At 45.1% G+C, this 24,731-nt stretch overlaps 1 protein-coding gene across 4 annotated transcripts in view; it reads right to left on the bottom strand.

The window, feature by feature from the left end:
• Window positions 1-24,731, bottom strand: part of TMEM241 (transmembrane protein 241) — a 120,935-nt gene that overhangs the window by 79,546 nt on the left and 16,658 nt on the right. For all 4 annotated transcript variants that reach the window (XM_084780741.1, XM_084780742.1, XM_084780740.1 and 1 more), the window contains 3 exons: window positions 11,643-11,720; window positions 5,110-5,135; window positions 419-470 (listed from right to left, as the gene is read on the bottom strand). In XM_084780741.1, coding sequence (XP_084636867.1) covers window positions 419-470; window positions 5,110-5,135; window positions 11,643-11,720 — 156 coding nt within the window. The remainder of the gene's footprint in view (window positions 1-418; window positions 471-5,109; window positions 5,136-11,642; window positions 11,721-24,731) is intronic.

Raw genomic sequence — 24,731 nt, 5'->3', positions numbered from 1 at the left:
CGCTTGGTAGACTGTTAAGGCTATCAGGGGAGAAAAGGGAAAAGGTAAGTAAGAAAAAAATGTCTACAATGAGATGATTTCTAGGGATGAAAGGGGCCCCTAAGTGCCTCGCAAGATAAACACCAGTGATAACCCCCAGCGGAAGAGGAAAGCTTAGGATAAGAAGGAAAATCAACTTTGGCTGAGTGTCTGAGGCTGTGGTGATCATAGGTTACACAAGTTGGACTGTACCCGGCCAGGAACCCGTTTGAAGGCCTGGAGAAACGACAGGCTGAGCCACGAGGCAACCAGCCTGATAGGTCTTTGAACATCTTTGCTAGGCCAGGCTATTCTGGTTCTCAAAGAAGGCAGAGAAACCCTGCACACCTATGAAAGCTTCGAAGAGCTTTGAAGGCACTGCGAGTCCGCCTGGGCTTACCTGAGAGTCCTGGAAGGGAAGGCACCCTGCAGCAGCCAAGAGGAAGAGGGTACTGTGGACAGGCAGATAAAACAGACGGCGTCAGCGTTCAACATCAAAGCCTGCCACAGTGTGTGCAGAGGGAGGAACACCCTCCGCAGTCTGCAAGTGGCCGGGAGACTCTATAACCACCCAGCTCACCTGACCGTCTCCGAGAGCCCACTGCTTAAGTCTCACAGTTATATACTGATGGTCAGGTGGCTCCCTCTCTGTGGTCCAGCCGGCTGCTTCCTAAAGCCTGGGGTTCACAGGTACCTAAAAAGGCACACCTCACAGTGTCCTGTTCACCATCAGTCCACCCAGATATGAGGGAGGCAGACTAGGAGACTGGATCACAGCCAGGCCAGTTGCTGGATGAACGCAGTATGGAAAGCGCATTATGTTGTAGTCCACCACTGCTGTGTGTTAACAGCTGCTCTTGCTGTCTGCAATAACGGGGCATCCCCACCATGTCCTCTTGATAACATGCCCTCAGGACACAGTATCAAGCCTGTTGAAGCTCACCTCATCATGTGGAAATAATACATTAGACCCAGACTTAGGCACGGTTCACAAACATCAGGCCCGGACCTTCAGAAATATGAAGACCAGGGTGTCTCAGAAGGTAAAGCCACTTGTTACCACACCTGATGACCTGAGTTAACTTTCTGGGTCACACCCAGTGGAAGGAAAGAACTAACCCCAAGAGTTGCCCTTTGACCACGCATCACTTACACCATAGTACATAAGCATGTAAACACACACACCACACATACATCACATACACACACATACCACACACACACACACACACACACACACACACACCACACACCACTCCCCCTCCCCCTGAAACCCCACAATTAAAAAAATGTAATTGTAAAAACTTTTAATGGAAAGGCAAATAATAAAAAGTAAATAAAGAGAAATGTTGAACAATTGACAAGCAATTAAGGATATTGAAGACACACGCCATCCCGGAGGGAGAAACTGCTATAAAAGCCAAGTGGTATAGTGACAAAACATGAACACAACTCAGTATCAGATAAGAGCACTAGACTAAGGCTCAGTAGGAGTCTTCTCAACGTAACTGTGTGTTGTCACGCCAGGGATGGTTGGTATTAGGAGACATACAAAGTATTGAAGAACGGGGTCATGGGTTCTGCAACTTATTCTCAAGTGAATCAGAGAAATACGAGTACTGGTATATATATATATATTCCTACATACACTGTTACATTTATAAACATGGGTCCATATATATATGAAGGGAGAAAGAGAATACAAAAAAGGTAGAAATGGATAAATGTAGGAATCCACTATAAGATTCTTGCTTAGTTTTCTTTTTAATGATTTATTTGTTTTACGTGCATTGGAGTTTTGCCTGCTGGGAATTTCCTGGGAACTGAACCCAAGTCTTCTGGAAGAGCAGCCAGTGCTTGTAAACAGCCCTGCTTAATCTTTTTTTTTTTTAATACTGTCTTTTTAGAAATGATTTGTTTTAGCCAGGCGTGATGGCACATGCCTTTAATCCCAGCATTTGGCAGGCAGAGGCAGGCAGATCAATGTGAGTTCGAGGCCAGCCTGGTCTACAACGTGAGTCAAGGACAGCCAAGGCTACACAAAGAAATCCTGTCTTGAAAAAACAAAACAAACAAACAAAAACTTTTAAAAATTTTTTATTTTATGTGCATTGATGTTTTACCTGCATGTATATCTGCATGAAGGCATCAGATCTCCCCAAAATGGAGTTACAGACAGTTGTAAGCTGCCATGTAGGTGCTGGGAATTGAACCCTGGTCCTCTGGACAAGCAGCCAGCTCTTAACTGCGCTTAACTTCTGAGTCATCTCTCCAGCCCCCTCTTGCTTAATCTTTACTTCCCAAATAAAAAGCTTTTAAATAAAAACCTCTTATGATCCTGAAACATAGGTGAGATGCTCCAGTGCTGAGGTTTGCTTCAAAGTCACCCTGAGGTAGCAAGGTACAGATGTGTAAGGGGAGCGACATGGAACAGGAAACAGACAGAGAGGCTTCATCATACTATTGTCTACTTTTATAGATAGTTTTAAACTTCTACAAAATATTATTCTTAAAATTTCACTTACAAAACCTCAACACAGCCAGGTGGTTGTGACACACACCTTTGACCTCCAAGTTTGAGGCCAGCCTAGTCTACATAGTAAGTTCCAAGACATCCAGGGCTACTGTCTCGAAAAACCAAAAACAAACAAACTAAAAACAAAACAAGAACTCCAAACCAGCCAAAAAACAAAACAAAATGCCACAAGCAAAACAAAACAAAACAAAACAACAAACAAACAAAACAACCCAGCACAACCAACCTCAGGTATCTTCAGAGCTCTCCTTGTCAGGCCATCTGGGGCTGTTAGGACCCCTGGTTCTTTGTATCACTTTTTGGAGTTTCAGACACAGAAAGACCTGACTTCAGGCTTTGTCCAAAAAGGGCACCAAAAGCACAACCTCCAGGCCAGCTTAGTCTTCTTTAGCCATGTTACAAACTCGGCACACTGGGAGCAGTGATGCTGACCCATTCCAACAGTCCTCCCCGCTGTAACATGTGGCTCTGTACTGTACCCAGACCTGCATAGCTGTTAGGATCCAAGGCAGAACGAGGCACTGAGGATCCCTCATAGCTGAGCGCTAGCTTGGGGAAGGTCAGAACATGGGCTAGCCTGTGGCCCAGAAGACTCTGCACTCAGTCTGCACCCTCCTCTGACAGCCGTGGTGACATCACAGTGTTCTAGAGGATAACGAAGGCAGAGATGGGTGAGTGGAGGGGACCAGCAGGGGCTCCCTGGGAAGGAAGGCCAGCTAGAACACACCATGCTCCCACACAAAGGAATGAGCAGCACAGGGCTATCAGGCTGAGACTGGACTGGCTCCCACAGCAGCTGCCTCAGGTAGTCACGAATAGATCACTAACAGCTTTGTTTTGTTTTATTGGGTTTTTTTGTTTTGTTTTTCGAGACAGGGTTTCTCTGTGTAGCCTTGGCTGTCCTGGACCTGTTTTGTAGACCAGGCTGGCCTCAAACTCACAGAGATCCACCTGCCTCTGCTTCCTGAGTGCTAGGATTATAGGTATGCGACACCACGCCCTGCTTGTTTTGTTTGTTTGGTTTGTTTTGTTTTTTCGAGACAGGGTTTCTCTGTGTAGCCTTGGCTGTCCTGGACTCACTTTGTAAACGAGGCTGGGCTCGAACTCACAGCAATCCACCTGCCTCTGCCTCCCAAGTGCTAGGATTAAAGACGTGGGCCACCACCACCACCCGCACTAACAGCTTTTTACAACAGCTAATCTCCCTTAAAACAGGACGGGTCCTCAGGTTTTGTTTACGTTTTTTATTTCAAGTTGCAAGCTGTACTAAAAGCCAAAGAAGGTAAGGGGGATTGGGTAGGATGAAAGCCCAAAACAACAACAACAATGAAAACCTAAGCCCACAGTCAAGGCAGCTCCATGGTGCTCTGCCTTCAAGATGGAGCGTCTTAGTCACTGCTGAGGGGGAGGCAGTACAAGCAACTGCACAGTTAGAATAAGGACACATGAGAGCCTGGCATGGGACATACTCTGCCGAGGACCACGAGGAGGCACAGAGTGTTATAAACCAGTCTATGCTCACAGCCTGGGACCACAATTCAGATCCTGAGGCGGACTTTTATCATCATGGAAAATCAGACACCCAGTGGGCTTGCTATTTATGTCAACTTTACCCAAGCTAGATTTATCTGAAAGGAGAAAACCTCAGCTGAGAAAATGCCTCCATAAGATCCGTCTGTAGGGCAGTTTCTTTTTAGTGATTAATGGGGGAGGGCCCAGCCCATTGCGGGTGTTGCATCCCCAGCCTGGTGGTCCTGAGTCCTATAAGAAAACAAGCTGAGCAAGCCTCCTCCGTGGCCTCTGCATCAGCTCCTGCCTCCAGGTTCCTGCCCTGCCTGAGTTCCTGTCCTGTTCTTTTGTTGATGAACTGTGATGTGGAAGTGTAAGCTGAATTAAACCCTCTCCTCCCCAACCTGCTTGCGGGTTACGGTGTTTAATCACAGCAATAGAACCCTAACTAAGACACCAATAATAAAAATATCATTTCAGCTATATGTGTGTACATGCACACATGGATGAAGGTGTGCACACAGGGGTGGTACACCTTCGTGTGTGTGAACTTACATGCGGAGGCTAGAGCTCATGCCTCAGGAATGACCCACTTTGTTTTTGAGACAGGATCTCAAAACCATGTCTCTCTCCCAGTAAATCCCACACTGGAATTACAAGCATCTGCTACTGCACTAGGCTTTTAAAGCTGGGGGCTGAACCAGGGCATTCTGCTCCTGTGGTAAGCACTATTAACTGAACTATCTCACCCACCCCCACCACCCCCATTTTGGTCTTTGTTTATTTTTAGATTTTACGTTACTTCCATGTTTTCCGTTTGCTTTTCATCGCTACTACTGTACAATTAGTGAAGATTTGTATAATCGGTGTGCAAATATGACATGGGCTGGTTTTTCCCCTCTGAAGAAAGTATTACATAAAGAAGATAATAATTTAAAAAGCACAAATATATGACTATTAATTATAAATTCCTCCTTCAAGTGTTTATCATCTGAGTTAAAATCAGGTCTAATCTCACGTCCCCAGGGTGTTTTCTTTTAACTTACCTACAGATCTTTGTAAGCGATGTTTTCTGTGTGAAAGTAAAGAAACATAATTAATTAGTCTTTTAAAACTCTTTAACTTCCTTGAACAGAAAACATTTAGATTAAAAAGCAAATAAATTATAAGTCAATTTTGGGGGTGCTTAAGAGCTCACTGCCAGGGGCTGGAGAGATGGCTCAGCAAAGAGGATCACTTGAGCTTAGGAGTTCTGGCTGTTCTTCCAAAGGTCCTGAGTTCAATTCCCAATACCGACATGGTGGCTCACAACCATCTACAACTGTAATCTCATGGGCTTTGATGTTCACTTCTGGTGTGCATATATGAAGACAAACCATCTTTTTCATTTTTATTTTAAAGAGAGTTTGTTGACATTTAGCATTTCCTGCGCCTTTTGATATATGGATCAAACTAGGAATGACTTGGGCCACAGCTGAGTCTTCTGCCAAAGTGCTTTGACCACCGGTACTGTGCTGCTTATAAACAATAAGATGATATCAGTGCCAGCTTTCACATCTTACATACCAATCCAAGGACATAGAGAGAAATCAGTGTGATCTACACAGGAAAAGAAACTAACTTCTAGTTCAACTTCTAGCCTCTATGTATATAGTCACTTATTTACTGATAAATACTTATTTACTACTTAAGTGTATGTGTGTCTATATGACTTTATATGTACCACATGTGTGCAGATGCCCAGAGAGGCCAGAAAAGGGCACTGGATCGCTCCTAGAAATGGAGTTACAAGGTAATTAATTGTAAGATACTCAATGTGTGAGCTGGGAACCGAACCCAGGTCCTCTGCAAAGGCGGAAAGTGGTCTCAGCCTCCAACCCATATCTCCTGCCTACTATTTAATGATTTCTGAGAGGGAGTTGGTCTTGCTGTGTTTCCCAACTATTCCTGAACTCCTAAAGTCAAGTGATCTTCCTGCCTCAGCCTGTGTAGCTGTAACCAGAGGCATGCCTCACTGGGCAGAGCCACACCTGTGTCGTTCAACCAGCTCTGACTCTTAGAATGTTACACATTTTCTGGTATATGAAAACTTTTTTTAAAATGAAGATAAGGGACATTTTTATAAAATAGTGTGTTGGAGGAATATGACCCTGACATTTAAAAAGTCTTGAAATGAAGACATTCTAATGTGGACTCTTCCTGTAAAAGACTTTTAAATCGGATCAAGTAAATGAACCGCTGGTCTGGAAGAATGAAGTTTTAGCAGAGTCGCACAGGTCTTTCTGCTTGATAGATGAAGTGGGCAGGGAGGATGGCAGGTTAACTCTGGATAGTTCCGGATCATTTTACTATCTGAGACAAACCACATTTTTTTTTTTGACGCTATTCAAATAGTGAGACGTATAAGTGTGTCACTTAGAAGTGAAGGGCTGAAGCTAAGCACAGTAACGCACACCTGTCATCCCAGCACTCCAGAGCCCAAGGCAGGAGGATCATAAATTCAAGGCCAGTGTTGGCTACAGAGTGGATTCCAGGCCAGATAGTTCCAGGGCAGTCTGTGACCCCATACAAAAAGAAAAAAAGAAAAAGAAAGAAGAGGAGGAAGAGGAGGAAAGAGCTGACAAAAGAAACATATGGCCTGCTCGCCAGGATACCTTAAGTTTTCACATGTTGGTAAGTAACCAAAGTTTTGTTCTTTTAATAATTAGATGCTATCTGTATACAAAGTTATGGCTTGTATCTTTGGGATCCTCTGAATATGGAAAGCAGGACAAGCATGGATATGCTGCCCCCTAGTGGGAAGAGTGCCTTGTGCTCTTAAGACCTGTACCTTTGACCCTGTTAAGGGTAAAATGTGTTGTCTTTCAAGCTATACTATAAGCTAAATACAATGGAAACCTCATGAGTGTGGTTAAGAGCAAGCAGAGGGCAGAGGTTTTGGGGCTGCTCTACCCTTGCCATGGATAACATGGCTACTCAGTAACTCACATGGGGCTTATGACACAGAACAGTGAAGCCACCTGGTCCACAAGATTTCAGCCTCTAAGACGTCAGCTTCTTTTAAAAATAAATGTATTCTATTTCATTTTTTAACTATTCTGCGTTTGTTTTGTTTGATCTCATGTAGCCCAGGTTGGCCTTGAACTCACTCCACCATCCACTCCTGGGATTCAGGAATGCACCACCACACCCAGATACTCTGTTGGCCGGAGATATACTCTAGCTCAGGCTGGCCTCGGACTCAAAACAATGGCCTGCTCCGCCTCCTGAGAGCGGGGGTTACAGTTTGAGCCACCATGCTCAGAACACGATGAAAACTCATTTTATAGCTCCACTTTCCCCAGGAAACCACTAAGACATTACTGTAATGTCTGTACCATTTTCAGGGCCTTGATCCAATAATAAGCAAGCCCAATACTATCTCAGGGTCTGGGGTTGCAAAGTGCAACTCCTCAGAAGTCTCATTCCTGGCTGAGTGAATGTAGTAGCAGGGCCCAGTAAGACAAGACAGGAGGACTTGCAAGTTCAAGGCTAGCCAGAACTACATAGTGAAAAGAATCCTATTTAAAAGGGGGAAAAGGTCACAGTGACAAAAATTATAATAAGGGTAAAAATCATTCTGCATTATCCAGTTTGCTGCAGGTAATGCTTAGTCTTTGCTGGGTACCATCCTACCCTTATTGTCCAGTATAACCATGGGTCAGCAGCTGTGGGCTATCTTATAAAGATGCAGGCGCCAAGACAGGAAGGAAATCTGGGAAGAGGTTGTCCAAGGTCTTGGGGTTTGGGATCAGTGTTTTGGTTTCACAACCTGACCTTTCTTTTTTATTGTTTTAAGATTTATTTATTAGTTTATTATTTATTTATATAGTGCTCCTGTATAGAAATATATAATTTTTAATATATATATTTATATATGTATATATTTATACAGTACGACATGTGTGCCTGCACGCCAGAAGAGGGCACCAGATCTCATTATAGATGGTTGTGAGCCACCGTCTGGTTGCTGGAAATTGAACTCAGGACCTATGGAAGTGCAGCCAGTGCTCGCATCCACCAAGCCATCTCTCCAGCCCCCAACAACCTGACCTTTTCATGCCACTGCCTGCCTGCCAGTCCTTCGGTCACAAGCCTCTGACCTTAAGCCACCAGGCTTCCATTGCTGCTTCTTCAGCCTACCTAAGTTTCCTTTCTCCCCACATATTCCACGTAGCTCCACTCAAATCTAGGGCCCTGGGAAGCCTTCCTGGTGGGACTGGTCCTCCCACACACCCAGTTCCAGCCCACTTAGGATCCTACGGGCATCATAGCTCACACGTTAGCGTGGCTCCTCTTGCTCAACTCCAAGCTCCATGAGGGTCACAAATGCACCTCCCACATCTCAACCTTAGGCCTGGCGGAAATCTTGCTATTTACTATAAACAATAAACACTGAGAAACAAACCAGCAGTGGCAGTCCCACAAGCCACCATTACCTTGCAGTCAAACTCTGTGTGTGTGAGGGAGAGGGGGAAGAAGAGAACATGTGTAGAACCAACTACAGGACATCAAGTTCACTCTCATAATCCAGAAATTAAATCATGAGTCAATTTTGCTCCCAAGAACTTAATCCAGTAAAATGGACACATAATGGTTAAGCCAAACTTTATCGTTAACTTTGTTTTACACTTATTATTAGTGCTGGGGCATGCATGTGCTGGTCTGACGACAACCAGTTCTCCTCTTCCACCATGTGGGTTCCCAGAATCAGGCTTGGTTGTACAGCTTGGAGACAAGCCCCTAACCCAATGAGCCCCCACATGGCAACATCTGACAGTGTGTGAGGGAGGGGGAAACTGTATTCTTCATGAAAAATATTATCTTTTCAGGCCCTCAGCTGTTACATTAAGAACACACCCCCGAGGTAAGGAGGTGGCACAGGCATATAGGTGGAGGTTGGGGGGGGGGGCACGAGGTGGATTTCAGGTTCCAGGACAGCCTGGGCTACAGAGTGAGACTTTTTCTCAAGAGGAAGGAAACTTCAGGCAGGCAGCAGAAGCAGCAACTGAAAGCTGGTGACCTTAGGTCAGAGGGACTGTCCTGATGGGCTGGCAGGCAGGCTGTGGCTGCTGAGGGGACTTACGGTTCGGTTCCGGTAATGCTGGAGGCAGAAGCACAAGGGTCATCAAGTGTTCAGGGCCCAGTGTCAGGAGGTAGAGTCAGGAGGATATCTGTGAGTCTAACGTCAGCACTGGTGACCAGGGCTACCGAGTGAGACCTGACTCAAGGGGGAAGGGGGACCACCAACACACACAAACAGAAACCCAGAAAAGATTTTAATGTCAAGCTGAGATAAAAACCACCTACATATAAGCAACTAGGGAGAGGCTCTAGCATGGAACAGCAACAACAGTAGCAGTGTCTGAGGCTCATTAAATAAAAAAGCATAGGTGCACCTATATACGTGTGCACACACAGTGTCTGGCGGTTTCCTTTGCAGTTCCTAAATTGACTTACATCTTACTACACTGACTGTGCAAGGGGGCTGTTTTGGATTTGTTTGAGACAGGGCCTCACATGTCCCTATACAGCCAAGTATAACCCTAGACTTGTGAGGATTAAAGGCACATGCCACCATGCCTGGGGCTTCACATGTGCTATCTAAGGATGCTACCAATGAGTTAGCTCTAGCCAAAGAAGGTTGTTTTTTTAATGACTAAAATTTTCACTCACTTGCTTACTAAAAATGTGGGTGATGTGAGTCAGCCCCCACAAAAGCTGAGCAGCTAAACCTGAACCTCAGAGAAGAAAGTGGCTAACTAGAAGCCTTGGGGCTTGTGCCTGACGTTATAAAGAGGCTCATCCTGTGGCTCTGCTTTGGGAAAGTGGGGGGGGGGGGTCACAGGAAGCCAGCTAGAGAAACAGAGAAAACAATGCCCTGTCACTAAACTTAAGAAGACACAAAAAAGGAGAAGGGACTGGTAATTCCATTCTATAAGTCTACAAGTGTAACATTGAAGAGGCTGGGGCAGGGGTATTTGAGACCAGCCTAGGCCATATAATGAAACCCCATTTCAGCAACACAAAAGGATGTCAGATAAAATTTTACCTTCTGTATTCACAGAAAGAAATTCACACTAGACGCATCTGACTGCAAGAGCCTCTAATTCTAGATGGTTAAAAATGGGTGCTGTGGGAAGCTGCATGTGTTAGAACTGATGAGATATGGAAAGCACATGATGTGGTGTAAAATGTCAGAGAGATGTCCCCTTCTGACCCCAAGGAGAAGAGCTGAGAGTGCTGGGAGGTGGTCATGGCCTCACTCTGCTCTGGGATGGCGCCGCTCAGCTGTCCCAGGCACCTGCACATTAAGCCCCCATGCATTAGTCCTCAGCTAGCTGCCCCGAGACAGAGACAGAACCCATGAGCTAGAGTGGCCACAGCAGGGGCTGCAGAGGAGGACAGTATGCGGGTGGAAGAAGGCAAGGACCCACAGATGCTGACCGACCTGATCTCCTAAGTGGGAGGCAGGTCTGGGGAACCGAGCTGACGGCCAGGGGCCTCTGCTGGGGCTCTGAGCTCAGGGGAGACAAAAAGCTGGAGTAGGAAGAAGATGGGGGGCGGGCAGGGGGCCGCAGAGGTGAGGCCATGAGGACGATGATGCTGACACAAATCATGAAAAAGTAGATGGAGGATGAAGACGAGGCCATGAGGGGAAAGCCTGCTCAAAAGAGAACCAGGCAGGGAGGGTCGTCAAGGCCAAGGGGTCAAGAGATTCCAGAAAAGCAAACAGGTTGACAAACAGCACATACCACCCATGAAGAGTCAACTGGACAGTGGCCTCCGACCTCAGGGAATCCAGCCAAAGCAATGTCAGGGCAGGAGCTGTCCTCTGAACTCCACGTGTGCATATTCCTCCCCCTGACCCCTGTGTCTTTCTGTGTGTCTGTGTGTCTGTGTGTCTGTGTGTCTGTGTGTCTGTCTGTCTGTCTGTCTGTCTGTCTGTCTGTCTCTCTCTCTCTCTCTCTCTCTCTCTCTCTCTCTCTCTCTCTCTCACACACACACACACACACACACACACACACACACACACAGAGTTTTAGAATATTGTTGGAAGACCCTGCTATTAAGGTCTCAGTGCTCCATGTCTGGATAGCTCTCCAAGCTTGGTGCAAAATGGGGGACTCTCTTTCTCATCAGGGCTTCCTCTTCTCTGCCTGACCTTATCTGGAGAGCATCTCTATCTAGGCCCAGATGCCTAACCTAGTATGACCATGCACAGAGCTTCTTGCAAGCGTTATGTGACTTAGCCCAGCTCCTTCCTGCTGCTGAGGAAGCCAGAGAGCAGCATCCTCCATGGCCTCTGCAGCAGCTACTGCCTCCAGGTTCCTGTCCTGCTTGAGTTCCTGTCCTGACTTCCTTTGAAATAAGTTGTTATATGGAACTGTGAGACAAATAAGCCTTTTCCTCCCCCCAGTTGCTCTTGGCCACGGTGTTTCATCAAATAGTAACCCTAACTAGGACAGGCCATTGAGTGAAAAGCAGGTCTCTGACATAAGCCAGGGCTGGGAAACCAGCATTTTGCTTTATCTTTTACCTCTTTCCAGACACACTTCTGGTACCCACAGATGAGAGCTTCAGCAACATTATGCAAAATGAAAAACACAGGAACCGCCTGAAAGCAAACAGAATAACAAGCATGAAAACACTTTCTCCCATCTCACAGCTGCACGGCTCTTGACTGTTGTTTAAAAATAAGATGTGTGGGGACATTCAGCATTCACAGACCCCCCCCCAAAAAAGACTCCAGTAGACTAGCACTTTGCTGAAATGTTCACTTGCGTACTTTCTCCGCTCACACGTTTGCTCTGTGTGCATGCAATGCCCACAGAGAACGGAAGAAGGCATCAGACTCGTTAGAACAGGAGTCTCATATGGTGGAAGCCACCACATGGGTGCTAAGAACTGAACCCATGTCCTCTGCAAGAACAGCAAGTGCTCGTAACCACTGAGTAGTAAGTCCCCCAGCCCTGGAGGTGCTGACCTAGCTGGGGTGTGTGTCAAGGCTCCCCTTCCGCAGTTTTAAGCACCTCCCGTGTATCATGCACCATGCCAGGTGCAGGGAACAAATCCCACGAGCAAGGTGGGCACACGGCAGAAAACCTGGTCCCCAGCAAGCAGGGGCTCAGATGGAGCATACTGCAAGACACAGCTAATCCAGCAAAACACGGAGGATGCGGACAACCTTACCCATGTGGCATGTGAAAGGAAGTGTGCCCGGGAGGTTGGAAGATGGCCAAGCTAGGAAATGTTAAATGGCCTTTTAGAATAGTTGATGAAAAGCAATGGCTTTTGGCTCCTTGACTATAAATCTCACATATGAGTCCAGAAATAAGATTAGGTTTGGGATTATGAATTCAGAACGTGCGACCCTGACTATAGACCCAAAGGAGGCTTAATTGTCTAGCTGGGCCTGACTGACCAGAAGCTGGAGAAGAATCCGTCCATAGGCATAACACTGATTTCAAAGTACACAAATAATAGCTGAAGAGCACATGAATAATGCCACACGATTAACCTAGGTTTTTTCCATTTTTGAGGCAGGATCTTGCTGTTTAGCCCAGACTGACTGACCTTGAACTCTAGATCTTATTGCCTCAGCCTCCCAAGTGCCTGGATGACCGGCATGCACCTCAACACCTGGTATCCTCATAACCGACAGCTGTCTACTTTGTTTTTTTTTTTCTTAACTCTCCTCTGAAGTCTTTAAGTAGATGGGCTACAATTCTCACAGGCGGGGCGGACAAAGACACAGGGCTTCCGGGCAAGCTGCTCCATACTGACATCCCAATCACAACAGGGTCCCCAGCGAGCCCACAGCTGTCCAATCACAACAGGGTCCCCAGCAAGCCCGAAGCTGTCCAATCACAACAGGGTCCCCAGCAAGCCCGAAGCTGTCCAATCACAACAGGGTCCCCAGCGAGCCCGAAGCTGTCCAATCACAACAGGGTCCCCAGTGAGCCCGCAGCTGTCCAATCACAACAGGGTCCCCAGCAAGCCCGAAGCTGTCCAATCACAACAGGGTCCCCAGCGAGCCCACAGCTGTCCAATCACAACAGGGTCCCCAGCGAGCCCGCAGCTGCCCAATCACAACAGGGCTGGTACAAACAAGGCTAGAATGAACCAAATTCTGCAGCTAGAAACATGGCTCGTCCTTGGGATTCTAGCACTTGATCTTTGACAAAGAAGCCTCAACTATACAGTGGGAAAAAGAAAACATCTGCAACAAATGATGCTGGTCTAACTGGCTGCCTGCATGTAGAAGAATGCGAATAGATCCACATCTATCACCCTGGACAAAACTCAGGTCCGAGTGGATCAAAGACCTCAACATAAAGCTGGATGTACGGATATACTGAATCTAATGGAAGGCAAAGTGGAGGATAACTTTGAACTCATTGGTACAGGAGACAACTTCCTGAACAGAACACCAACAGTACAGGCACTAAGATCAACAATTAATAAACAGGACCTCATGAAACTGAAAAGCTTCTGTAAGGCAAAAGACACCGTTAAAAGCACAAAATGGGAAAAGATCTACATCCCTACATTCACCATCCCTATATCAGAAAGAGGGCTGATATCCAAAATATATAAAGAACTCAAGAAATTAGACACCAACAAACCAAATAACCCAGAGGATAAGAGCACTGGCTGCCCTTCCAAAGATCCTGAGGCCACATCCTAGCAACCACATGTCACAACCATCTCTAATGAGATCTGGTGCCCTCTTCTGGCCTGCAGGCACACAAACAGGCAGAACACTTTATAAATAATAAATAAACCTTTTAAAAAATGGGGTACAGAGCTAAACAGAGAATTCTTGACAGAGGAATGTCTAATGGCGGAGAAAGGAATGTTCAACATCTTTGGTCATCAGGGAAATGCAAATCAAAATGACTGAGATTCTATCTTACACCCATGAGAAAGGCTAGGATCAAAGCTCAAACAATAGCTCATGCTGGGAGGATACAGAGCAAAAGGAACACTCCTCCATTGCTGGTGGGAGTGCAGACCTGTACAACCTGGCATGGTGGCTCATGCCTTTAATCCCAGCACTCAATTTGGAAATCAACTTGGTTTCTCAGAAAATTGGGAATAGTGCTACCTCAAGACCCAGCTGTACCATTCATGGGCATGTACACAAAAGATGCTCCACCGTACCACAAGGACACTTGCTCAGCTGTGTTCATGGCAGCTTTATTTGTAATAGTCAGAAACTGGAAGCAACCTAGATGTCCCTCAACCAAAGAACAGATTTAAAAAACTGTGGTACATTTACACAATGGAGTATTACTCAGCCATTAAAATCAAAGAAATCTTGAAATTTGCAGGCAAATGGATGGAACTAGAAAAAATCATCCTGAGTGAGGTAACCTAGACCCAGAAAGACAAACTTATTATGATGGTGATGGTGATGATGATTGTAAGGCGTGGCCACACCCGATAATGGCGGCGACCGTTACCACTTGGCGGCGACCGTTAACGCTCCCACGCATGCGCAGACATAAGCCCTCTCAATGCACCCCTCCCGAACAGGGGTATGCAAATGAAGCACTCCAACACGGCCCTCTCGACTGCAGGCATGCTAATGAGGCATGCTAATGAGGCATGCTAATGAGGCATCCAAATGTAGCCAATGAGACTTTGACACGCCACGTACAGACAGTATTTAAACAACGTGCTCATGGGCATTCGGGGTCTTTCGCTTCAACTTCAAGGGCGCTCCCAATAAAGCGCAATTGAGAAGAATCCTGGTGTCTGCGTCGTTCCTGCCGGCGGGAGGGCGCGACAGATGATGATGATGATGATGAAGATGGCTTTTCAAGATAGGGTTTCTGTGTGTAACAGCCCTAGCTATCCTGGACCTAGCTCTGTAGACCTAAAACTCACAGATATCTGCCTGCCTTTGCCTCTCAAGTGCTGGGATTAAAGGCATGTGCCTCCATGCCAGGCACAAGTAAGTTTTTCATTTTAATAAAAAAAATTTTTTTTCTTTTGTTTCTGTGCTTTGGTGTCATTTCTAAGAAGTTGTTGTTAACAATATTCAGGAAGCTTTTTCCCTAGTCTAATTTTAATAAGCCTTTTTTCTACTGAAATTTTTTTCATATATTTTGGTCATGTTTTCACCTATCCCAACTCCTCACAGATCCTCCCCACCTCCCTAACCCATCCATGTTCTTTCTCTCTTTCAAAAAGCAATAAAACCAAGAAAGATAAACAAAGAAAAATCATACACACACACACACACACACACGAAAAGTAAAACAAAAAAGCAAAAGACCCATAAGACAAACATGTTTCTATAATCTTTAAAGAAGGTTTACTGAATAAAATTAGGATATTGGGAAACACTTTTAGACAGAACAAAAAGATAATGACAATCTTGACGGGGAGTTACTATTTTGCCAAAGAGCCTGTTTTTTAAATAAAATCTGTATTTAGCAAAGAGTCCTTTGCTCACACCTCGCCACCCACAGATCAGTGCTGCTGTAAGATCTCATCTGAGCAGCTTCTTCATTCAGTGGGGGGAGGGGGCGAGCAGGCACAACTAGTCTAAGTGCCTACGGAGTGCTCAGCCACACATGACTGTTATCTCATAGCTCCTCTGCACAAAACTCAGGAACCACGGCTGAAGAAGGAACCGAAAGATTTTAAGAGCCAGAGGCCAGTGAAGACACACGACAGGACCACTGCGCTCATGAGCTCTCAGCAGCTGTGGCCGCCTGCACACGCGAGCAGTCAACACTCCTAGAGTTGGGTGTGTGGTGGGCAGTATGCTTGCCTAGCACTCAGGCTAGCATGTGAGTCAATGCTTTGCCTCCCTAAGACCTGCTGGGAACCAGAAGTCAGCTTAGGTCAGCAAAGTGCTTAGGGATGAAGGAGCCTGAGGCCTGGGATCCTTCCCAGAACAACACAAGCCAGGCATGCCTGTGTACCTCTGTCAGCCCAGCACTCCTGAGGGGTTGACAGGCATGGCGCTGCACCTCTGTCAGCCCAGCACTCCTGAGGGGTTGGCAGGAGAGTCAGTTCAAGGTCATCCTCAGACACACAGAGAGTTTGAGGACAACCTAAGACAGATGAAATCATGTCTCAAATAAATAAATAAATAAATAAATAAATAACAATGACAACAACAACAAAACCTTAGAATACCTTCTTCTCTCCCTAACCTCTATGTATCAGTCAATTGTAAGTATGAGGTAGAAAAGTCCACAAAGAACTCCCCATAGGGCCCAGCAAAGTTTCCTCAAGTTGCTCCCAGGAGCTGTACATCTGAACTTCAAGGCTTTGTATGATCAAGGAGGCCTTTCTGAAGCAGCTACTCAAAGTGCTTTGTATAACAACACACCCACAGATTTTAACTGAGCACTTACCCCAGTTCCTCATGGATTCGTTAACTGACAGTTTGGCACCAGAATAGTGAGGCCTGTTTTCCATCCAACACAAATTGTGTGAGTGCCTGGTGTTTATCCACCCTAGGAATGTCTACGCAGCAATGTAAAAACAAAAAAACTGAAAAGATGCTGGGTTGAATTCTTTCACAAAAAAAAAAAAAAACAAAAAAGAAGTGTCCTCCTGCTCATTGCCCTCCCACTCCCACTGGGTAGATGGAGGGAGGGGTCTTGTTCTAACAGGGGAGGGGAGTCATCTTGTTCTAACAGATTTGAATTGAGCAGCCTATGTATCTGCCTGTTAGACAAGAGTATGCTCTAGGTCAGTCCACTCAACTGAGACAGTCTGCTCAGGGACTCACACAAAAATAGAAGGTTACACCTGTAATTCCCAGTACCTGGGGAGACAGAGGCCAGAGGTTCTCTGTGAATTCAAGGCCAGCCTGGTCTACAAAGTGAGTCCAGGACAACCAAGGCTACTCAGAGAAACCCTGACCCAGAAAACAAACAAACAAACAAAAGAAATTGTAAAGAAGAAGAAGAAGAGGAGGAAGAAACCATGTTTACACTATAGTGTAAACCACCTTCTTCGTAAAGTCTTGCTGTGAACCACCAGATAGCTCAGCTGAATGGTGTGTTTAAGGCGGAAGTTGATGCATATCCTGTAACCAAAGAGCAAGCTCAAGGACAGGCTGGCCTAGAAACTGTACTTCTGAAGCATTGTTCTAGGGTACAGAGCTCCCCAGCTGCCAAGGACAAACTGAATGGACATTTATGATGGGCTTTTGAGGGACTTTAGTCATCTGGTATTGGAGAGCTTTTTGCAGTAAGGTGGCTGAAGCTGAGAATCTGCCAGTCTCTCAGTCTGCCCACCTAGGCCAGTCAGTGCCTCTGAGTGTCTCCAGTCACAGTGGATGATGGCAGAGCTACAATCCACACAGGCTGGGAAACATGGCCCCATCTTCCCAGCTAGTCTGCAGGATGGGCAGTGTCCCCAAAGGATCAATGTAAGCAAAGCCTGGCTCTCAGATAAGAGGCATGAGGAAGGTAGTCTCCCTACAAACTGTGAGGAGGTGAGCCTGAGGCTAGTGACTCCCAGAGGGAAGAGATGTCGCTGGAACAGATACCATGTAGAAGTGACAGACAGAGAGGGAAACTGAATGTTCTAGGAATGTCACTGCAGTCTCTCTGGATCTAACCAGGCCCAAAGTAGGTCTCTAGCCTACAATTTACTAATATGAGCCAGTACAGTTCCTGGCTGCTTAGACTAGTGCTAGCTTTCTAACAGAGTGAAAAGATTCTAAGCAGCCAGACACAGTGACACACACTGCAATCACACCCCCTGCTAAGCACCCAGACACAGTGGCACACACTGCAATCACACCCCCTGCTAAGCACCCAGACACAGTAACACACACTGCAATCACACCCCCTGCTAAGCACCCAGACACAGTGACACACACTGCAATCACACCCCCTGCTAAGCAGCCAGACACAGTGACACACACTGCAATCACACCCCCTGCTAAGCACCCAGACACAGTGACACACACTGCAATCACACCCCCTGCTAAGCACCCAGACACAGTGACACACACTGCAATCACAGCCCCTGCTAAGCAGCCAGACACAGTGACACACACTGCAATCACAGCCCCTGCTAAGCACCCAGACACAGTGGCACACACTGCAATCACACCCCCTGCTAAGCACCCAGACACAGTGGCATATGTTGCAATCATACCCACTGCCCAGGAGACTAAGGTAAACGACGGTAAGTATAAAACCAGAACAGGCTACATAGGAAGACACTGTCTTAAAAAAGAAAAAAAGTCCAGGCTGGAGAAATGGAGCACTGGCTGCTCTTCAGAGGATCTAGGTTCAATTTCCAGCACCCACATGGCAGCTCACAACTGCCTGAAACTCCAGTTCCAGGGCATCTGAGACCCTCACACAGACATATGCAGGCAAAACACCAATGCATGTTTTAAATATATACATAAATAAATCATTTGTTATTTGGTTTTGAGACAGAGTCTCTCTGTGTAGCCCTAGCTGTCCTAGACTCACTTTGTAGACCAGGCTGGCCTCGAACTCACAGCATTCCACCTGCCTCTACCTCCCTAAGTGCTGGGATTACAGGCATGGGCCACCTTGTCCAACTTATATACTAGTTCTTAAAGAGACAGATTTGAAAAACACAAGTCAGAAGCACTGTCACTTGGTGGAGGCTAGAGGCAAGCTGGCAAGACTCTGCAGATGTATCTCTTTCTTCCTCAGGTGACTGGCACTTTCCTCAGCCCTCGCTTGTCTAGTGACTGTGACTTACATAAGATACAAAGGAAGGGAATCCAAGATGGCGGCTCCCACAATGCACTGTGTCTGATTGGCAGGGCAGAGCCTAGGGACCAGGCTAGGAGCCATAGACCACAGGACCTGGAGAACCCTCAGAGAACAGTTTAGAACACAGGTGGGTCCAGCCTCAGGCCATCCAACTGGCCCACAGAGGATGGGTGCCCAGTCCCCAGAATCTGGACCCATACCCACCTGTGAGCTGCATCTGTGCTCTTTATCTCAGACTCTGTATCTGGGACTGAACTGTGGGTGGTGAAGCATTAGCATCTGGATCTGCTGGCCCAGGAGAGAACCCAGAATGGGTGGATTTGACCCCAGACCACCCTGCCAGTCCACAGAAAGCCCCAGAACCTGTGAGGGCACAGGCAAGCTCACCAAAGCCCAGCCATACACCAGCTATTGGGCTGTACCTGAACACACACACACACACACACACACACACACACACACACACACACATTCATTCTCTCTCTCTCTCTCCCTTTCTCTGAACTGTGAGCACCAGCATCAGTGTCTGCTGGACCAGGAGGCATCCCAGAGCTAGAATAGATCTGACTTTCGATCACCCCACCGGTCCACAGAGGGACCCAGGGCCCAGGCAGCTGTAGACAAGTTCTCCAAAGCTCAGCCAAATGCTGCAGGCTAGTTCACATGGTACCCACACTCTCTGGCATAACGAACCAAGGCCCCAAGGCCCCGGTGGCCCAAAGTCAAGTCAAACACAGAATAGTAGGATGTAACTACAGTATTTCGGACTGAACCTTGGGCTGCAGAGCACCAGCATCAGCCTCTGCTGGTCCAGGGGGAGTTCAGAGTGTGGAGCAAAGTACCCCCAAAGTTGAACCCAGGTCATCTGCCTGATTCAGGGAAGGGTTCCCTGATCCCGACATGTGAGCGGTCTCCACCTATAGACACTCACATATGAACTGCTCTCAACAGCCAGTGAAGGACACCAGAAACTACCATCCAACTTCAGAAACAGCAAGATGACTAAACACCAGCGTAAAAACACAAACAACAAAAGCTAAAATAATATGGCATCTCCAGAACCCAGTTATCCTAAAGCAATCAGCCCCAGAAACTCAAACATAACTGAAGCACAAGAAAATTACCTCAAATTCTTCATAATGAAGATGGTAATGGAGGAAATGAATAAAATCCTTAAACAAATACAGGAAGATGCAGGCAAACAGACTGAGGACCTTAGAGAGTCCACAACAGAAGCCTATGGATAGGAAATGAAGAAGTCACTACAAGAAATTCAGGAAAATGCCAACAATCAGGTGAAGGAAATCAATAAAATGGTTCAAGATCAGAAAATGAAAATGGAAACAATGATAAAAGCACAAACAGAAGAAAGTCAGGAAAGAGAGAATTTAGAGAAGAAACAAGAAGCGCATAGGTAATCATCGCCCACAGAATTCGAGAGATGGAGGAAAGAATCTCGGGTGTAGGGGATACAACAGAAGCACTTGAAGCAATCATCAAAGAAAATGTTAAATCTGAAAAATTCCTGACACAAAACATCCAAGAAATAAAGGACACTATGAAAAGACAAAACCTAAGGATTATAGGAATTGAGGAAAGCGAAAATGCCTGGCTCCAAGGCCCAGAAAATATTTTCAACTAAATCATTGAGGAAAATTTCTCCAATTTAAAGAAACAGATGCATATAAACATACAAAAGGCCTACGACACATCTGGAAGCCCTAGGGACAAAAAGAAGCAGAAACACCCAAGAGGAATAGATGACTGGAAATAATTAAACTCAGGGCTGAAATGAATGAATTAGAAACAAAGAGAACAATTCAAAGAATCAACAAAACCAAGAGCTGGTTCTTTAAGAAAATCAACAAGTTAGACAAACCATTAGTCAAACTAACTAAAAGGCAGAGAGACACTATCCAAATCAACAAAATGAGAAATGAAAAGGGAGACATAACAACAGACACTGAAGAAATACAAAGAATCATCCGGTCTTACTTCAAAAGCCTATATGCCACAAAATTTGAAAATCTAAGGGAAATGGACAATTTTCTTGATCGATTCCACTTGCCAAAGTTGAATCAAGATCAGATAAACAAATTAAATAGTCCTATTTCTCCTACAGAAATAGAAGCAGTCACCAAAAGTCTCCCAACCAAAAAAAAAAAAAAAAAAAAAAAAAAAGAAGCCCAGATGGTTTCAGTACAGAATTCTACCAGACCTTCAAAGAAGAGCTAATACAGATACTCTTCAAACTACTCCACAAAATGGAAATGGATGGAACATTACCAAACTCATTCTATGAGGCCACAGTCACCTTGGTACCTAAACCTCACAAAGACCCAACAAATAAAGAGAATTTGAAACCAATTTCCCTTGTGAACATTGATGCAAAAATACTCAACAAAACACTCCAAGAACACCTCAAAGATATCATTCACCACGACCAAGTAGACTTCATCCCAGGCATGCAGAGATCGTTCAATATATGGAAATCCATCAATGTAATCCACCATATAAACAAACTGAAAGAAAAAAACTACATGATCATCTCCTTAGATGTCAAAAGCATTTGACAAAATCCAACGGCCACTCATGTTTAAAGTCTTGGAGAGATCAGGGATACAAGGCATATACCTCAACATAATAAAGGCTATATACAGCAAGCCAATAGCCAACATCAAATTAAATGGAGAGAACTCAAGGAAATTCCACTAAAATCAGGGACTAGACAAGGCTGTCCACTCTCTCCCTGTCTCTTCAATATAGTACTTGAAGTTCTAGCAAGAACAATAAGACAACAAAAGGAGATCAAGGGGATTCACATTGGAAAGGAGGAAGTCAAATTATCCCTATTGACTGATGATATGATAATATACATAAGTGACCCCCAAAATTCCACAGCTGAAAAACTTCTACAGATGATAAACACCTTCAGCAAAGTGGCTGGATATAAAATCAACTCAAAAAAGTCAGTAGTCCTTCTGTATACAAATAACAATCATGCTGAGAAAGAAATTAGGGAAACTACACCATTCACAATAGCCACAAATAATATAAAGTATCTAGGTGTAACCCTAACCAAGCAAGTGAAAGACTTGCATGAAAAAAAAAACCCTTCAAGCCAAGCGTGGTGGCACACACCTTTAATCCCAGCACTCTGGAGGCAGAGGCAGGTGGATTGCTGTGAGTTCGAGGCCAGCCTGGTCTACAAAGCAGGTCTAGGACAGCCAAGGTTACACAGAGATACCCTGTCTCAGCAAAATTTTTTAAAAAATGAAAAACAAAAAGAAAAGAAAAGAAAACTCAAGTCTCTGAAGAAGGAGATTGAAGATGATATCAGAAGATGGAAAGATCTCCCTTGTTCGTGGATCAGGAGAATTAACATAGTAAAAATGGCCATCTGACAAAAAGCAATTTACAGATTCAATGCAATCCCTATCAAAATACCTACATAATTTTTTAAAGACATTGAAAGATCAATTCTCAACTTCATATGAAAAAACAAAAAACCCAGAATAGCTAAAACAATCCTGTACAATAAAATATCCTCCGAAGGAACCTTCATCCCTGATGTCAAGCAGTACTATAGAGCAACAGTAATTAAAACAGCAATGTACTGGCAGAGCAATAGGCTGGTTGATCAATGGAATTTAATCAAAGACCCAGAAATAAATCTACACACCTATAAACATTTGATTTTTGACAAAGAAGCCAAATCTATTAAATGGAAAAAGGATAGCATCTTCAACAAATGGTGCTGGTCTAACTGGATGTCTACATGTAGAAAAATGCAAGTAGATCCATATTTATCACCATGCACAAAACTCAAGTGGATTAAAGACCTCAACATAAAACCAGACACAGTAAATCTGTTAGAAGAAAAAGTAGAAAAGAGCCTTGACCTCATTGGCACAGGAGACAACTTCCTGAACAGAACTCCAACAGCCCAGGCTCTAAGGTCAACAATTAATAAATGGGACCTCATGAAACTGAAAAGCTTCTGTAAGGCAGAAGACAGTTTCAAAAGAACAAACTGACAGCCTACACACTGGGAAAAGATCTTCACCAACCCTACATCTGACAAAGGGCTAATATCCAAAATATGTAAAGAACTCAAGAAATTAAATACCATCAAACCAAATAGCCCAATTAAGAAGTGGGGTTCAGAGCGAAACAGAAAATTCTCAAAAGAGGAACACTAAATGGCTGAGAAACACTTAAAGAAATGCTCAACATTCTTAGTCATCAGAGAAATGCAAATCAAAATGACTCTGAGATTCCATCTTACACCCATCAGAATGGCTAAGATCAAAAACTCAAGTGACAGCACATGCTGGCGAGAATGTGGAGAAAGGGGAACACTCCTCCATTGCTGGTGGGAGTGCAAACTTGTACAACCAACTTTGGAAATCAATCTGATGCTTTCTAAGAAAAATGAAAATAGGGCTACCTCACGACCCAGCTGTTCCACTCCTTGGCATATACCTGAAAGATGCTCCATCATACAACATGGACATTTGCTTAACTATGTTCATAGCAGCTTTATTCATAATAGCCAGAATCTGGAAACAACCTAGATGTCCCTCGGTTGAAGAATGGATAAAGAAACTGTGGTACATTTACACAATGGAATACTACTCAGCTATTAAAAATAAGGAAATCTTGAAATTTGTGGCAAATGGATGGAACTAGAAATGATCATCCTGAGTGAGTTAACCCAGACCCAGAAAGATACACACGGTATATACTCACTTATAATTGGATACTAGCCCACCATGGATGTCCTCTGAGAGTCTTCACTCAGCGGCGGGTTGGGACAGAGCCTGGGACTTGCTATTGGGACTCCAGGTGAGAGTGGTATGAGAGAATGGGGAGGCAGAAGGGCACAGAGGGTCCAGGAGCCCCACAAGAAGACCATCAGGGGTGGCGGATCTAGACCCTGCACAAACTGTTGTACCAACCAAAGACAATGCATGCAGTAAACCTAGACCCCCTATTCAAATCTAGCCAATGGACAGCTCATTTTCCATGGTTGTGGGAAGAGCGGGGACTGACATGAACTCTGGTGCCCCGTATTTGACCACTTCCCCTTGGTAGGGAGGCATGGTGGCACTCAGAGGAAGGGTAAGCAGGCTATCCAGATGAGACTTGATAGGCTGTGATCATATGGTCAGGGAGGAGGACCCATTCTATCACAGGTCTAGGGGAGGGGAATAGGGCGAAAGAGGCATGGAGGAGAGGGGGGACGGGAAGATACAAGTGAGGGGATAACAATCGAGATGTAATCTGAATAATTAAAAAAATAAAATAAAATATTACAATACGTTTCCACCGCCTCAAATAATCTAAAAATAAATGAAAATTACTTTTTAAAAAGATACAAAGGAGGCTGGAGAGAAGGCTCAGCCAGTAAATGCGTGATGCACATACATGACGGCTTACATCAGATTACCAGAAAAGACCTAAGATGCAAGTGTGAAGATACACATCATCACCCCAGTGCTAGGATTGCACCAGCCAGCTAGTGTAGCTGAAACTGTGAAATGCCTTGTCTCAAATGTGTGTGTGTGTGTGTATGTGTGTGTGTGTGTGTGTGTGTGTGTGTGTGCGCGCGCGCATGTGTATTAGGACATGACAGAAGATTCCCAATGTTGACCTCTAAAATCCACATATGCACACACAAATAGGCACACCTACAAATATATATGCACACACAAAATTTATAATGTAAATAAGTAAAAGATACAAAAAAAGAAAAACACTCTGAAAACCTCTGTGGGGTAATCACCGGACAGAAAAAGCATCATTATCAAAAGCCCAACACCTGATTTATTCAATCTTTAAACTTCTGGCACCCAGACTTATCCAGAACGTAGAGGGAAAATTAA

Source organism: Acomys minous (genome assembly GCF_964271855.1).
Source record: "Acomys minous genome assembly, chromosome: 4".
NCBI classification, from domain to species: domain Eukaryota; kingdom Metazoa; phylum Chordata; class Mammalia; order Rodentia; family Muridae; genus Acomys; species Acomys minous.
The sequence above is the reverse complement of the archived record's forward strand: the minus strand, read 5'-3'. Positions and strand labels throughout refer to the sequence as shown.